This window comes from Pteropus vampyrus, unplaced genomic scaffold (genome assembly GCF_000151845.1).
Source record: "Pteropus vampyrus isolate Shadow unplaced genomic scaffold, Pvam_2.0 Scaffold39, whole genome shotgun sequence".
Classification (NCBI taxonomy): domain Eukaryota; kingdom Metazoa; phylum Chordata; class Mammalia; order Chiroptera; family Pteropodidae; genus Pteropus; species Pteropus vampyrus.
Window position 1 is genome coordinate 9,332,962 of NW_011888820.1, and position 17,082 is coordinate 9,350,043.

At 42.1% G+C, this 17,082-nt stretch overlaps 1 protein-coding gene and 1 pseudogene across 6 annotated transcripts in view; one reads left to right on the forward strand and one right to left on the reverse strand.

Annotated features, from left to right (window-relative positions):
* GRAMD2B (GRAM domain containing 2B) overlaps positions 1-17,082 on the forward strand; it is a 114,714-nt gene that overhangs the window by 78,654 nt on the left and 18,978 nt on the right. For 5 of the 6 annotated variants that reach the window (XM_023529598.1, XM_011358319.2, XM_011358320.2 and 2 more), the window contains exons 2-4: positions 11,313-11,432; positions 14,590-14,701; positions 16,856-16,922. In XM_023529598.1, coding sequence (XP_023385366.1) covers positions 11,313-11,432; positions 14,590-14,701; positions 16,856-16,922 — 299 coding nt within the window. Of the gene's footprint in view, positions 1-11,312; positions 11,433-12,279; positions 12,323-14,589; positions 14,702-16,855; positions 16,923-17,082 lie in introns of all 6 variants that reach the window. The other variant, XM_011358324.2, reaches the window with a different exon arrangement.
* Positions 8,130-8,249, reverse strand: LOC111738496 (annotated as a pseudogene).

Here is a 17,082-nt window from a genome sequence, read left to right on the forward strand (position 1 = left end):
CTTTTCTGGAAGAGCACCTCTAAATCGGGTCTTTCTGACATTCTCTTCCAGTACCCATCTCTCAGAAGACATACAGTTCTTTTCTCAGGAGTATCATTTTCACAAAGCTGTACCTTGTCAGAAAACCATGGCAGGGCCCTGTTTTTCTGTGATACATTCAGAATCCTCTGCTCAACTACACCCTTCTTTCTCCATCCTTATAATTTTGCTCACCTCTCAGATTTTTTTTTTTCTTTTCTTTTTTTTAACCTCTCAGGTTCTTATATTACAAACACCTCTTCTCTTTGGCATTCCAGATACACAAATTACTTGGTTTTTTCCTCCTTCTTTGTCCATTGTAACTTTTTATGACTTTTGCTTGAAGTCCTCATCCTCTCATTTTCGTATGATTTTTGGTCCTCTGTTCCTTTTAAATGGGGTTCCAAATTGATATTCTCTATGATGGACCCCCACTTAATTCTGAAAAATCCAAATGCAGGCATTAACATTTTTTTGTTGTTCTGGGTTTTCATGGAGTTGATATAACAGTGGGTTTTGTTTTTTATGCATAAAAAACAAAAGTCTTTAGATGTTTGTTCTTCCCATCTTCCTTACCATGTTCAGGGTGTGGTAGGTTCAAAAACTATATATACGGCTATTTGTCATGGGTATAGGATCTCTTTTGTGCAGAGGTGCTTAAAAATAGAACAGATTCCCATTTGAAATTTTTAGTTGTGTCGCTACCCAAAGCTAGGTGAAAGAACTTCTTAATTATTCTTAAATTCTAGGGTTCTTGCTGTGGGCAATAGGCACAGTAGTGAATTTGACCACTTGCAAGTCCGGTTTATGCAAACAGCTTTGCTTCATCATTCAGAATTGTCTTTAATGCCATATGGCTGTTATATCACGTGGCATTTCGTTTTTCTACAGTACCTCCCAAAAAATATGTTCTCAGTGACCCAATTACTCTTCGTAATCTAGGTTTTAATTTATAGCTATTTCTAAAGTATCAATCATATTTGATATTTTGAATATGTGCCATGATAACTGAAGATTTGTTAATATTATACTTTCTCTAAATATTTTTTCCTGGATCTCCTGCCCTATTTATTCTTTTGCATTCCTATCTTTCTGTTTCGGTAAGTTTCTTATTCTACTTTTAAAATCTAGTTCTTCTCCAAACACATCTTTCAGGCCAAGAGCCTTAATCAAGTAGATGTCCTCTAATTTATCTTAGGTAAAGGAAAAGCGGCTTATTCTGACATTCAGCAATTGCTTGTGGGGAAAAAAAAAAAAATGAGTGGAGACAGAAATATAAAAAATATATTTAAAGTCCCTGCCCCTGAGAAGATTATATTCAGGTTTCAAGGAGATATATTAAACATATATTTTTAGAAACTTTGTTAACACTGAGCAATATAACATACCAAATACTATTTGCATGCTGAGTCTGTAAATAACGAAAAGGAACTCACATCAGCAGCATCAATCTACCTTTCTTAGAAACCGGAAGTGTTAATTCTTGCCTTTCACATGTTGAGACAGAATGTAAGCCCAAACCCTTTTTTAGATGCTGATTGTTGTCCTGTGCTGCATATATACTCAAAGTTGTCTGGTCAACAAGTGTTAATTGCACGATTTCTTATATCCAAACATTGGAAGTAAAGAGATGGGAGCCAATATCAAAAGGATATACAACTGGACATGTCCTGGGCTGGAACAGTGGGTGTTGTGGGTAGTCAGGAAGGAGCAGAGAGGATACTCCAGGTTAGAAGATCCAAGAGCCAGGCACAGAGGGAGGATGGAGCATAATGTAAGTGAGGCTGTGGTGAGAAGACCAACAAGGCTGGAATGGAGAATTCATGTTGAAAAGTAGAGGAAACTGCCAAACTCGGAGGGTCTTGGCTCATCTCCAGATGCTTAATGTGATGCTCAGTAAAAAGCCATTGTTGGTTCTTGAGCAGTGGCATATGACATAATGGAGGCGGTGTCTCGGGAGGATGAATCGTGCATTGATGTTCCAGAAGACTTGGAGAGGGAGACCCTGGAGCTCATTGCCGTGTGTTCCCGGGGTTGAAGGGAAAGCTGTTCTCCACCGCTGACTTCATCTTAAAGCAGTGACAAAAGTCCCTATGGGGTGTGTTTTTAAAAACGTAAGTTAGTTTGAGTTGGGTTTCTCAGAATTAGAATTCTGACATTTAAACACTTTTGGGGGTTATGTGAGTGGCCTTAGGCTTTGAAAGTAAAGCAGTGATTTAGGAAAACAGAATTGGGAGTAGATATAAAGGTGAGAAACAGTGACTTGTCCATTTCACGAGCACAGAGGGGAGCTCTGTGAGACCAGGTTGGAGGTGCTGGGACCAGTTGGTGACCTATGCTAAGCCATTCCTCCAGCCCTAGCATTGCAGCTGAACTCTAGGTGTTACTCTCTGCTATGGCAACATATTTAGGCCTCAGCAAAAATAGTATCCAACGGGCGAACCCTTCCTCTGCAAAGTCAGATATTCTTTTTGATGTTCTTTCGGGCTTTTTGGTTTTTTAGATACAGTTTACCGCCTGCTAACAACGTGTCTGTCATATCTAAAATTAGATTCGTAAAATCCCTCCCACCAAACTGCATTTCCTCCTGTGTTCCCTGTAACTGCTGGTGGCAAATTATTCTCTCCATCCCCCAGATAACCTTGGGGTTGTCTTGGATATTCCTCTCCATTGCTTGCCCTCAACACTCCTTCTGGGTTATCTCTGGATTCTCTGTTTCCTGCCTTCATAGTCAACGCCCCCGCCCTGCCCATCTGCCTGCAGCCTTCACACCCCCTCACCCGCCATTCTTATACAGGCATTCGAGTGTAATCCTCCAGAAGCACACATCTCATCAGGCCCCTCAAGATGGGAAAAGGTGGGCACTTTAATATCCCATTGTTTTCATTACTTCTGTTTAAAAATCTTTAGTTAGTCCCTACTGCCAACCAAATGATGCCTAAAAGCAGCCCTCTGTCGTTAGGATTCACACTTCCCAACAACCCAATTTCTGCTTTTTTCTGCTCGCTGTGCTCCAGAAAAAAAACAGCGCCGGATTTCCTTGCATGTGTGTGACTCTTCCTTGTCTGCATGTTTTCACTTCTGCCTTTCCTTGTATTTTTTCATCCTTCCTTTGTATCTCCACAAGTCCAAATTATATGTACCCAGCGCAAATGTCAGTGCTTTCCCAGTAAGCTTTGCACACATGCAGTGTTTCTTTGAGTAGAAAGGTGGCACAGGTGACTGCAATGTGGTAATGAAATGGGAGACTCTGATTTTTTTTCCCATTCAAAGGATCTGCTTTGTTTTTATTCTATAGGACACATGGAAATATAATTCACACTTCTGGTTTCTGGTACTGAAATGTATTTCTGACAGTCACACTTGTCTGCTAAATTGGAAAGGACATACCATACTACCCTCACAAGCTCATGCTTATTTCCTCCACAAAACTTCCCTGATTCTGCTCTTTACAAGTAAAGGAGATTTCTGGATTTCCAAGGCACTATCTTTATGGCAGATATCCCTTACAGCCTTTTTTATGCTTTATATATGTGATAAACTAAAATTCCCAATAAAGGCTAAGTCCCTTGAGAGCACGACATCTGGCGTTATCTTTTAGACATAGTAGGAACTCAAATATTTGAAGATAGTAAATCCATCTCTTTTTATGATCTACCCTGTATTTTATATTTTCTCTATGAGGATATTAATAAATCTTTTATAAATATTTATCAAAATAATATAGTGCATTAAAATTTATTATGAACTCAATCCCACCTCTCCCATTCTCCCAGTAGTTTTTAACTGTACCTGATTTTAGTTGTAGTGGTTACTTCATTATCTGTAAAAATGTATGCATCCTGCTTTCCTTGCTTACTAATTTTAAACCTTGTCTCTCAGCCTCCTGTTTTGATGGAACATAAGCGTCAACTTACACTAACTCCCTACCTCCCGCTCTTCTCACTCCCTGTTTTAAATAGGCACATCACTCTTTCCAGTTACCGTTTTCACACATTTATATCTTTGAGTAATACATCAACCTAAATCTTGTTAAATCATTTGGACTCCCCACTTTTTAGGGTAAGAAATTAGTAACCTGTGCTCTTCTTTCGTCCTTTCTTATTTTTTTTCTTGAACAATACCTTCTCTCTTTTTTTTTTTTTTTTGTTTAGAACTCTTATTCATTTGATGTAGAAATGCCTGGCTTAAACCTGTATTGATTTTCCCCCTCAATTTTTCTCTTTTTGTATTTCTGTATCTTGATGCCATCTTCCAACCCTTTGGTTAAGTACGTAGGTCTCATTGAGAAGGTAACATTTGAGTAAAAAAAGAGAAGGAGAGAGTCACGTGGCTATGTGGCGAGTAGAGCAGCGGTCCTCAACCATTTTGGCAGCAGGGACAGGTGCTCCTATGAGAATCTAATGCCTGATGATCTGAGGTGGAGCTGAGGCGGTGATGCTAGCGCTGAGGAGCAGCTGCAAATACAGATGAAACTTCACTCCCTTGCCCGCCGCTCACCCACCGCTGTGCGACCCGGTTCCTACCAGGCCACAGACAGTATTGGTCCGCAGCCTGGAGGCTGGGGACCCCTGAGGTAGAGCATTCCAGACAGAGGGAACAGCCAGTGCACGGGTTTTCTCATGGGAGCATGGAGTGCAAGGAGGAGATCAGCAATCAGGAGAAGTGGACAGGGCAGGTCCTTATAGGCCATTAAGGATTCGGACTCAGAGAGCTGAGAAGTCCAGGGAGGTTTCCTTTTCCATGATTCTGTGATCTGTTTTACAGGTCCTTTCTTCTCTCTCTGAAAATACCAATTGAAGCTTTTGGGGTTTTGTTTTTCTTGTTTTGAGTTCTCTGTTCTGTGAAGTCAGTTTCCTAAGAATTTTACTTTCTTTTTTTGTCACTCTTTCCTTACTCTTTTAAGACTTCAGATTTTCTTCAAAGCTTTGTCAGTCCTTTCTTGTCATTTGTACTGAAGAATGAGGGATGGGGTGGGGAAACAAAAAATTAGGGACTAGAGTAGCCTTTGAGGAACACGGATAGGGAGTTGGCACCTGGTTTGGACACTACCTCATTAAAAATGAAAGGACAAGAAGGGATTTACTGTAGGGCTTCACCTTCTGTACTAAGTACCTGATTTTCTGCACCTGAGTTGTTCAGTTGTTAATTGACAACCCCTCTGATATTTTCCCCACAGGGGCTAAGTGCCTGACTGCCTGTCATTCGGGTCTGAGGATAGGAGTTGGGGGCAGGAGTGGGCAGGAGAGTTAAAGATTTCCAACCCACACACCTTTAATCTGATGTTTATGTCAACTTCTCACATCCTCCTCCTATAGCACCTCACTGGACTCTGACAAACAGATCGCTATTCTCTTCCATTGATGGCCGTGTTCTCAGCTACAGCTTCCTCTACTTTGCTACATGAGTTAATATTGTACTTTACATTTTACTTTCCATTTTCCAGAAATTTTGGGAAATCACTCTTCTGTTAATGGTTTCCCTCCATTGTCGTAGCAGAATTATTACTTCTTTTATAAATACTCATTTCAACAGGCCTCAGAAAGGAGAGGCAAACATTTGTGCTCCATCTTGAACTAGAAGCCTGTCATGTTTCATTATAGGTTTTTCTGAAACCAAAGAATACTATGTTTTTGGCATTCCTATTTTTCTATCTACCAGTAAGCCTATCAAGGAAAAAAAAGTTAATTCATCATTAACATTTTAACTCACGCTAACCCCTGATGTCTGCTCAACTTATATAAATGTTTAAAATTAGTTATTTTAAAAAGTCAATTCTAGAATATTGCCAAGAATTGGATATGCAGTTATGATAAGAACTGTTTTCCCTAAATGTTTCAATCAACAGCCCGCTAGAAAAATTGGCAAAATGTACGTACAGACAGCTAATTCAAAAAACAAGAAAAAAAATTTTCAGCGTGTGAAAATACACTCAACCTTCCTCATAAGGAGAGAGATATAAATATCAAAACTACCATGGGATTTTTTTTTACCTCTCACATTTGCAAAGATCAAAAAGTTTAATAATAGACATCATTAAAATTATTGTTTTCCTGTGTGCCAGGTACTCTACTAGGGACTTTGAATTTATACTTTGCTAGGCACTTTGAATTTTTTTTAAGTTTAACACATTTGTGGGAATGAGTAGTCACTGCAAGATATTTTGGGCGTGGGTCACCAACCCTCTACTGAGAGCAATTTAGCAATAACTATCAAACTTTTAAATTATGTATTTTGACACAGCAGTTCCATTCCCAGGAAATTATCCTATGGATATATTCACACACAAAACATACAAGGACATTTGTTGCAGTGTTGCTTGTATTTGTAATAAGACTGAAATCCACCTAAATGCTCATCAATAGGTAACTGCTACATTATAATTCATCCATTGCAGTGGAACGCTACACGGTCATTAAAAATGAGGAAACTGTGTACTGATAGAGAAAGAATACCAAGATACAGTAAGTTAAAAAATATATATATATGAAATAGCATGCTGTCATTTATGCTTTAAAATTACACTCATATGTACACAGATTCTCCCTAGAAAGACACACAGGAGCTGGGAACAACAGTAGGTACCTCAGGAGAGAAACGGGGCCCCCATGAAACAGGGGTAGACGGGAGATGTTTTGCCATTTGCAACTTTTGAATTGTGTACTTGTGCTTCTAATACCTGTTCAGAAATAACTGTGTAGGTAGATAAAGAAGTAAAATTTAAAGTTTCTAGACAAAGGTATATTAGAATCATAAATGAAAGGCTGTTCTTCCTGACTTAAAATCTAGTCTGGGAGAATGAGCTTTGCAGTTGGAGAAGCCATGGGGGCTTGAGGAGGTCCTGGTCTCCATCACCAACTCCTGCACCTTCCACACCCCCTTCTGCTTCCTTGTTTTAACGTGATGTCTGTACTGTGGCTGCTGCCCAGCAGTCCCCAGAGCCCCGCTCTGTCCCTGTAGCCCATGTCTTTGCTTCCCTCCCTTGCCTGCCAGCCACGGAGCCACTCCACAGGCAGCACACCCAAAACAGAGTCAGTGCAGCCCCAGGTCTGGGCGAGTGCACGCACAGCCCAGCTTTCAGCACAGGGTTTCAGCAAATGGTTTTCACAGACCTGGCCTGAATCACAGCAGTCCCATTTCCAGGATTTTATCCTATGGAGAGCCTCTGGTGAAACATATCCTATCTTCAAGTCACTTCTAAACCTCTGGTGGTCAAGATGTGGCTATAGGCAATGGTGATCAGATATATATATATATATTTTTTTTTTTTAATGATAGTGGGTGTACAACTACCCTCCCCTATACTATCATAGTGGAGTTTAGTGACATTTATGTCTTAAATTAATTTAACTTGAAGGTAGACTCAAACATAGAGTTTGCCACTATAATTAGAAAGGAACACAGCTTCCTAGACTGAACTACAGTGAGGCATTTGTTTTCATTTACCTGGAGTGCAACTTAATTATCATTCTGCCCAGTCACTATTTACCTTGAGTTGCATGTAATGGTGCCTGAATATAACACATTCTCAGCAGAAGGGACAGGGACCTTGGAGGTTGATGTGACAGGAGAACTGAGGGCTGAGTTTCTGTTAAACCCAGAGGTTCTCTCTGGGATGAATGATATTTGACCCCATATAAGAATTCTAATTCTGAATAGAATGAATCAAGCTGTTATCAGACTAATGGAGTCTGGGAATTGACAAATATTGGACTGTTGATGGGGATTGTCCAACCTGTTTTATTTATAAGTTATGTAACAGTGTGTGGCAGTGTCTTATTGAAACCAGCACTTCATAGCTGGTAATAAAAATGCCGCCCCCTAATAGATAAAGTTAGGTTTGGTTGGTATAAACATGACTATGTATCCCATTGCTCCGAAATTCCTACTGAAATGCTTTCAGGGCCCACAACTGATACTTAAATTGGGTCGGAGATGGGAGAAGAGATAACCTACGATGGCCAAGTGAAGGTCAATCCTGTGTTCCCAGGATCTTCTGCTGCTGCTGTGGATACTTTAAACTATCACTCACTTATTTCTCTCACCCAGCTCTGAGTATCCTGCTCTGCCAGGATGTTTACAATAACTCTTTTTTTTTTTTTTAAAAAAAACACCTACAATACCCGGTATTCCTAGGTGGTCTCCCATCCAAGTACTAACCAGGCCTGACCCTGCTTAGCTTCCAAGATCAGATGAGATCGAGTGCATTCAGGGTGGACAATAACATTTATTGAAAGAGGGGGATTGCTATTTTGTTTTGTTTTGGCTTTTTGTTGTTGACTCTTTTAGTCAGTGCACCAGAAAGGGCCTTGTCTTCTTTAAAAAAAAATCATTTTCATGATTTAAAAAGACCTGTTATTTCATCTCCCTAGTCAGCTACACTGACAGTAACTTTAAAGTTACTGAGAGGCCTTGAGGAGACATTCCATTTCCCCTCCCACACTCTGCTCCCGGAACACAGGCCGAATTCTGCATAGTTTCAACCTGCCGCTAACAATACCTCCAATAAAGAGTGTTTGTGAAGTAATCTCGCCTGTGGTAGGAACTAACTTGCTTGAGTCTCTGTAGCATCTTTAAGTAAACAAAAACCTAATGTTGAATTGGCCCATAAATGAACTTCACTTCCTCTTTGGGATACTACAGAATTAATCCCACATCAGTCAACACATTCAAATGACTACTGTGAGCAAAATGCTGAGCTAAGTGAGGTGGAAAAAAACTGAAGTTCCTTGCTTTTAAGGAATTTAGTCTAATAGTTGGATAAGTAAGCCATCTGGGAGGAAAAGTTAACTGTACAAGGTGTTAATGGATTCGGGGCCTAGTAGGTTAGAAAGCCAGCAGCAGCAGAGCCGGGACCCCTGGGTTGGCAGGCTCTGTGGAGCATGTGCGCCTGGAGAGGGCCGTCCGGGAGAGAAGCCGTGCCGGAGGCCAGATGCAAGGTTAAGGGAAAGTGGCCTGGAGACTCTCCAGAAAGAAGCCATTTTAAACAGACCTGTGTGTTCTGTCGTTGAGACCTTGCTCGGGTGGGTTGATACAGAGGCGTGCACTGTATCTTTTTAGTGCTAAGCTGGGGGCCTGGAATCGGGACCGCCACACGTGGTAAGGTACTCGGCACCCTGCACTGTGTAAAAGCGCTAGGCCGGCGAGGGGCAAGGAGGGCTGAAATGCAGGCGAACTTCACTTCCTTGCATCTTGGCACTGGGCTATTGCTGCCCAAAGCAAAGGGCACCTTCCCTTATCCCTGCCAGGCCATAGGTCAGTGGGGCTACATCCACACAGAGGGCCACCTCTTGGTGAGTGCTTCTTCGTGCGAGTGGCCCTTTCTAAGCACACAAAGGTGCCGTGCAGGACAACTGCCCTGCCCCTGAGTCTCAATCTGACCCTGCCTAAAATGCGATAAATATTTGAATGAATGCTGAGGTGGATTACTGAAGTTCCGCACACACTTAATCTCCCCACTTAAAGAGAGACCCTCGAGTGGTTTTCTGCCTGGTGCTTTTGAAGAACAGGAGAGCTGTGTGTATCTTGGGGGGATAGAAGGGAAAAGCAGAGGTATGCTAGAAGGCCCCTTAACAGTTCTACAACTTTTTGAGTTCATAAATTAAACCTGATTCTAAATTTAAATAAAATTCTCTCTTTGGAACGAAAGTAGTGCTTTCCTACTGATATTTCAAGGCTTTTCATGGACCTTTTGTCACATAATGCAGTTCAGTTATGAACTGAGCCCTTTTATTATACGGAAGTGCTCTAAGTACTTCGAGAACTGAAGAAGTAGAGGGTTGGACCTCTGTCTTCAAATATTTATCTTAGGAAAAGAGGAATGCTAACTACAAAATGAGGGCATCAGCCATCGTAGGGATTATTAATGGATACCCTGTCAGAGATCCTTGGTCTTGATTTTGACACCACCATAGGACTCCTAGTGTGGGCCAGAATTTTCACGTGCTGTTAAGAGTTGTAAGTCGGCAACCACAAAGCTTAAACTAACCAATAACACTTCCTGCCTGCACGTTTATTTGCAGGCGAAGGTACTGAAGGGATGGTAAATTAGAATTAAAATTAGCTAAACTATCATAGCAATGCTATGTCTTATAAGTTCTCACTTTATGCTCGGCCACTGTGGAGTTCTCACATTCTCAGAAGCATGTTTTGTGAGTTCTTTGCTGTGCAGGCTGACCAAGGAAGATCCTGATCCATGTGTAACACCTGTATTCTCCCTTACCTCGTCCCTTCCTCTCCCTCTTCCCCCATTGGAGGTGGTTTCCTCTCTTCCCAAGGCTGAGGGAACTCCCGTGTCCACCACACTGGTCGACCTCCATCCGTAGTGGTTCAGTATGCAGACCCTCTTGACTGACTTTCCCCTCTGTTCCTTCTTTACCAAGGTCAGACCTAGTTTTCCAAAAGCTTATTGATCATGATTAGATACCAGCTCTATCCTCGACCCTGTAGACCCTGTGGTCAGTATAAAAACTTGTAAGATTCCCGCCCCACCTTGGAGCTTTCTCATTGAATTGCTAATAAGGGGGCTAAGTGGATAGATAGGTGTCTGGGGGTGATGGATGGATGGGGAGCTGGGTGGGGGGATGGCGAGGAAAGGAGTGGGGGAGAGAAAGGGGAAGGAAGAGGGTAGGGGAGGGAGAGGGAGAATACACATGTGTACACAAAGGCCTCACAGATGGACAGACCTGAATTTGAATCCCAACTCATACAGATGCGAGGTTCTGCAAACTTTGGCAAGGTACTTAGTATCTGAGAGTCTCAGATTCCACGTCTATAAACTAGGGATAATAACGTCTATCTAGCCCAGGTGGTTGTGCCGATGACAGAGGTAACTCGCTGAGAGGCGGTGCTTGGCTAAAATAACAGCAACCCAAAGTGGGACCTAGGCAACTACAACAAAAGGTGATGCGTGACATAAGAGAAGTGCAAACAAAGGGTGTGGGGGTTCCCAGGAGGAAGGCTCACACCTGGCTGAAGGCAAATGAGTGAGTGTGCGTGGGGGCCCTCCCCGCCTCCAGGGGATCGCCACTCCAGTGGCTCGGTAGAGCAGGACAGAGCCCACTGGGAGCAGACCTGGGAGCCAGCAGGTCCCAGCAAAGTCGGATATTTACCTGTTGAAGCCAGCTGAGAGGGGTTAGCATGGAGATTTGGAAAAGGCACAGCTGTCCAAGTTGACCTCAGCCTGTCTGTGGGGATTGAAGACCATTCCACTCTCCAGAAAGCCAGGTGACTCACTGTTTTTCTGTCCACCCCCTGTGGATGTCTAAGGTGAAGCGTTTTTCTTTCTTCTCCAGCTCAGAGGCTGAGAATGGTGTGGAGGAGAAAAAGAAGGCCTGCAGGTCGCCAACAGCCCAGTCTCCAACCCCATCCAGTGAGGCTGAGTCCCCAGACCAGAAGAGAATCATCTGCCTGCGGTGAGTCCTCAACTGACTCTGTTCATTTCGCCCTCTTGGGGAGGAGGGGTTCCTGGGAGGAGCTGGTGTTTCTAGTTTTGTGGTAGTTGTTAAAAGAGTGAGGATCTGCTATAGGCAAATAACACCCATGAGAAAGAAGTGGAGCGTTTTTCCTTGAAATCCAAATGCTGATGCTTGCCTTCCTCGCTCTTCTCTTCCTAGTAGCATCTTTTTCTCCTTTCTCCCTCAGTCTTCTGCAAAATGTCTGCCTCTTTCATAAAGCACTGATTTTGCAAACTGATAAAGCCAGGGTGGCTCTCTCTTCAGCTTAGATTTATAAAACACCTGGAAAGGCTGGCCAGGTTCCTGACGAGGCCTGCCCAGGTTGGAATGCCTGCTCGGCCTCTGGGTGTGCACACCTGCTGCCTCACTCTCCTGGCTGCCACGAAAAAGAGCAGCAGGGAACCCTGTCTGGGATTCCTGGGCAGGGTATGCATGTCTCAGGGGGATGCCCATTTCCTGGGGCCAGTGCTGGGGCCACGGTTTGGTTGCAGGGCTGTAGAGGGGGCAGGCAGTTTTGAGATGTGGAGCTGTGGTCCCCATCACTCTTGATGGCACCAATTATGTGCCTTCTTCCACATGGAAGGGAGAAGTAGGAACTTAAGAGTGGCCTTTTTGCCCTTAAAAGAGGATAGTTAAACCAGGGGTCGCATAGGGGTACCGTGGCCATTGATCTGTAGGACTGGAGGAGCGATTGCTCTCCTCCCCGTTGTTAGAGCTGTCAGAACAGCTGCTGTCTGTGTCTTTCTGGCCTCTGCTAAAGGATGATCAAATAACTCCTGCTTTCCCTTCCCTCCCGGCTACCCAGCCCACACCTTCTCTCCAAATCTATACTTCATGCAAGATCAAGCGTAAGTCTTCACTCTTCTCCCAGATTTGCCTCACTTGCAATTATCTCATCTTTTCTGAATGCCTGTTTTGACATCTCACTTTTAATCATGTTTTCTATAGCTGTTTCCTGTCGTAGCATCCTGTGTCACTCACCAAATGAGTCTCTCTGCAGAGGCACAAAGCATATTGTTTCTTATATCTTTCACCACCATTGACTGGCTACCTCAGGCACTTTTAAAACACTGTTGGTTTGACTCCAACTTCCCCAGGCTTTAGATGAGAATAATCCACTCATCATCAGGGCGTGCTTGTTAAACTTTATAGGGCATATGATCTTTATAGTTGCAAAGAACCCAGCACTTGGTTTAATGCTTAATGCTCCGTTCTCGCCGTCTGGAAATTCTTAATTTTTTAATAAGGGGACTCGCATTTTCATTTTGCACTGGGCTTCTGGTCCTGCTCATAGTCACTTGTGGGAAGTGAGAATAATGCAGTTGAAAAGACACAAAGAAATCGATGCTATGAAAATATGCACCCCCTTCTCCCCACCACCACCAAGGCCAGTGCTCTGCAGACAAGCCCCTTCTGCCTGTGCCTCTTGAAGTTCTCAAGGGTACAGCTGCCCTACTTGTCACATTTGCTTCCAGTTCGCAGTTCTTCAAAGGGTCTGATCATTGCTTTGACAATTCCATTCACATTTATTAATTTGAATCAGTAGAGTTGATAAATTCAAGTTAGTGGATAATAGAAATAATAGGTAATTTCACATTTGAAAAAATCATTTTCTTTCAGGTAGAACACAAATGTTGACTCATAATTTTTTTTAAAGTAATCCCTAAAATTCTAAAAAAATTTATATCTGTGAATAGGTTCAGTGGCCAGTGCCTGAATCCAGATCAATGTACGTTGAATTGCTGAGAGGTATTTCACCTGTGGTTTGAGCATCACAGACTCGAACTGTTGGCGCTAAAAGGGGCCTAAGACATGTTATAGGCCATCTTTTCACAGCTGAGAAAACCAGAGCAGAATGTCTCTCTAACTTCAGTTATTTCTGTCGCTGTCACACCCATATACTACCCAAATTACTTGATTCTTTTTAAATTGGCTTTGAGCCAAATATTTTTAACTGAGCTGCCTCCTTGGAATCATCTTGTGAAATCATGGATTTCATGTGCCATTTTCCCCAATAAACAAAACATGTACGTAACTGTATCATCTAACTTGTTCGTGTATCTACCTCTAAAATTCATACATGCGTTCCACTTTGAAGGGACTTTGTTGAGCTGTTGGGTTGAAGATATGTGCAAATTCACAAGTCTAATAAAATGGATAACCAGGACTAGAATCACCTCAGAAAGGAATTGCCCTTGAGAAAACAAAGGAAGACTCGACTTCCCAAACGTCTTCTTTTCATCCTGGTTTCACATCTACTGTTTTCCTACTCTGGGATATTTTGTACCTCTTTTCCTCATACCCAATTCCTGCTCATCCTGTTAGGCCCATGTCTTAAACCCACATTATTCCGTTGGTCTCCTCCTGTCTTTCCTCCTCTTAGATTTATTGTCTCTTTACCGCCTCCTAACACCTATAATATGTATTGTTTTGGTGCTAAATCATGTAGTGCCTCTCTAAGAAGTTTTGTTTTTATTTTCATTTTTTATTGAGGTATAATTAACATATAACATCGTTAGTTTCAGGTGTACCATATTATTCAGTATATGTCTACATTGCAAAATGCTCACCACAATAAGTCTGTAGTTAACGTCTGTCCCCATACATAGCTATCAAAATTCATTTCTTGCAATAGGGACTTAAAAAGTTGTTTGATGTGCACAGGCTCCTTAAGGACAAAGACTGTCTCATGTGTCCCAAGGCATTTAACACAATGCCCCACTGAATTAACACTAGTTAAATTTAATAGATTTCTGAAATAAATATATCCTTTGAACTATAGCTGCAATTTGGTTTCATAATTTGCCTCCTGTGCTCTTTATTAAAATACTGATTAAAATACTTTTGAAATGATATCATTATTTTCATTAGATTTACTTTTTTTTCTGTGGGTTACCATCGCTTAGTTTGAGATAGCCTGCTGAAATCACCCTAGTCCAACAACATGCACTATGTAAATGCCTGTAGAGGATTGAGTGATTATTAATATCTAGAAGAGAAAAGCAAATGCCAGATTTCCTTGTGAGATGGCATCATAGTCAAGATTTATTACAATAACATTAATGAGCAGCATAAAAAATTCATTCTATAGACTCCCTGGATTTTCTTTCCTCAGGTCAAAATCCAGTTTTGATGGTGCCTCTTTAGGAAGTGATAAGAACGACTCTAAAACGGAAAGCAAAAATGACTCTAAGACTGAAAGGAAAAAGTCTTCATCTTCCAGCCAGGTAATTTGGGAATGAGATGTATATTGTCTCAGAGGATGACAGAAGCATTAAAGCCAATGGGAGGAAAGAACCCAAGTATGCAGCTTCCCGCTGGTCAGGACTAACACAGGCATAGATTTTAGAGAATCTAGAAAAAAGGACAGGCTGCAACTCCTTCAGTCAATTTTTCATCAATATTATATTTCACAACGGACCTTTCAACACATAATGAGTGGTAGTGAGCTCCACACTGTGAGCCCTAACTCTGACGAGTGCCTGGAGGCACCTCCAGCAGAGACCAGCCCAAAGTCATGTGCTTGTCTGATAATGAGCCAAGACCAGGAGAGGTGTGACATCCTTGCACCAAAATGAAGGAGTCCAGTAAGGCACCTGAGTGAAGAAAAAGCCACCCAACTGCACACAGGAGGAAAACCTGTGAACAGGGTCATGATTCTCCTTCAGAAGTAATTTTGGTTCTGCTCTAAAATATACCCAGATAGTTAACAAAGCCCAGTTCTGTGTCATAATAGAGTGTGACATACTTATTGGGGCCAACATTTTGGGGGCTTTTTGATACTTCTCTAAATACTTGAGTATGTGCCTTCTAAGAACTGTTACAAAACACTGTTGGCACAGCCAAGAAATTTAACTAAATAGTAAATATAAAACTATATTATCAATATAAAATCCATTTTCAAATTTCCACAATTATCCAGTAGCAAATGTCCTTTATAAAGGTTTTTAGTTTCCCCCTCTCTAACATCTAACATCCAGTCAAGAGCCAGGTATCTGATTTACTTGTCATATTGCTTTTAATTTCAATCGGTCCCACTACCTTTTTTTTTAACCTCTTATTGCATTGACATTGTTGAAGAGTCCATGGCCTGGGCCATTTTTAAATTAAATGTACAACCAGTGCTCACTGTAGCCACTAAAAACAAAATCTCAGCAAAGCCCCAATAGAACACCTTGCTTTAATCAAAATAACTTTCTGGATGCAAAGTATACTCTTAGGAAACAGCCAGAGGTACCCTACTTTATATGAGATGTTTATCTGTAAAATCGCTGACGTGAGGGGACCGTCTATTATCTGCATGACCTGTCTGAAGCTCTTGTTTACGGCAATATTAGGACCATTTTTGCCATTGTGACCACACCTAGTTTGGACAATAGAACATCAAGGGCCTACTTGTGGTACCTCTCTATTCTGCACGTAAGACTTTCATCAAAAGCATCCTGTCAGGCATAGTGTTCCTGTGGAAGGGGGACCTAGCTCTACCTCTTAGTAGCTGTGTAGTGCCAGTTAAGTCACTCAGTGTCCCTGAGGCACAATGTCCTGACCCATGGAGTGGGGACATCAGATCCTAGGTTACTGTGGGGGTAGTGTCTGTGAAAACATTTTATAAACTGCGAAGTGAGGTCTGTATGTCGTTGTTGTCACATTACAGAACAGATGCCTTGAAAATAAAGTGATTTGCAGCATTTCAGACTGTGGACCTTCTGCCACTCTGGAGAGAAATCCTACTTGTCTTGACAGCCATCTCTCCCTGTGAAGGCTAAGGAAATAAATGCCCTCACAAAAATAATAGTGTTAGTGACAGTACCGGGTAGTAGGTCCTTCAGCTGTATGTCCCATGTAAGCCTCTGGCATCCCACTGAGGCAGGTACCACTTTTGCCTCTGGCACAAAAGAAGAAACTGAGTTCCAGAGAGGATAAATGATTAGACCACAATCATGTACCAAAGGGGTGTAGCCAAAACTTAACTCAGGTTTATCTGGTTCCAGAGTTTTTAACCACTGTCCTCTTCTGAGAGTACTCATTGTGTATCTTTAGTGCCCTGGCACCTTCCCTGGTGACCTTCCTTAGAGTTTCACCTCATTTCCAATTTGGGACATCCTTGTCCAGCCACCTCAGTAATAGGCTGACCACCAGCTGCATCATGATCATAGATGTGTATCCAACCAGGAGGTCACTAATCTCATTGGGAAATGAAACCTTTGTGCCTTGCCTTCCACTGGTTTTCACTGAGACTATAAGAACAGAGAGGTGGAATTCTTGAAGATACTATGTTAAGGGAGGGAAAATGGGTTACGTAACTTAACTTGAAGTTAAAATTTGTGATGTTTCACCAAAAACCTGAGAGCAGTGACGTTTGTGTTTTGTTCTCACTGTAGTACAAGGCAAATATGCACTTTCACAAGTTGTTTATTGACGTCCCAACTGAGGAACCACTGAGGCAAAGTAAGTTCTGACCTGTTTGACTTTTTAAGCTACATATTTGAAAAGATGCTAATAGATCTTGTGGGGAGAAAGGAGGCATGGTCTGGGGACTGAATCACCGAGGGGTACAGGTTTCCAAAAGTCACGATGTAACAATGATGCCAGCTTCACTCAGCTCTCA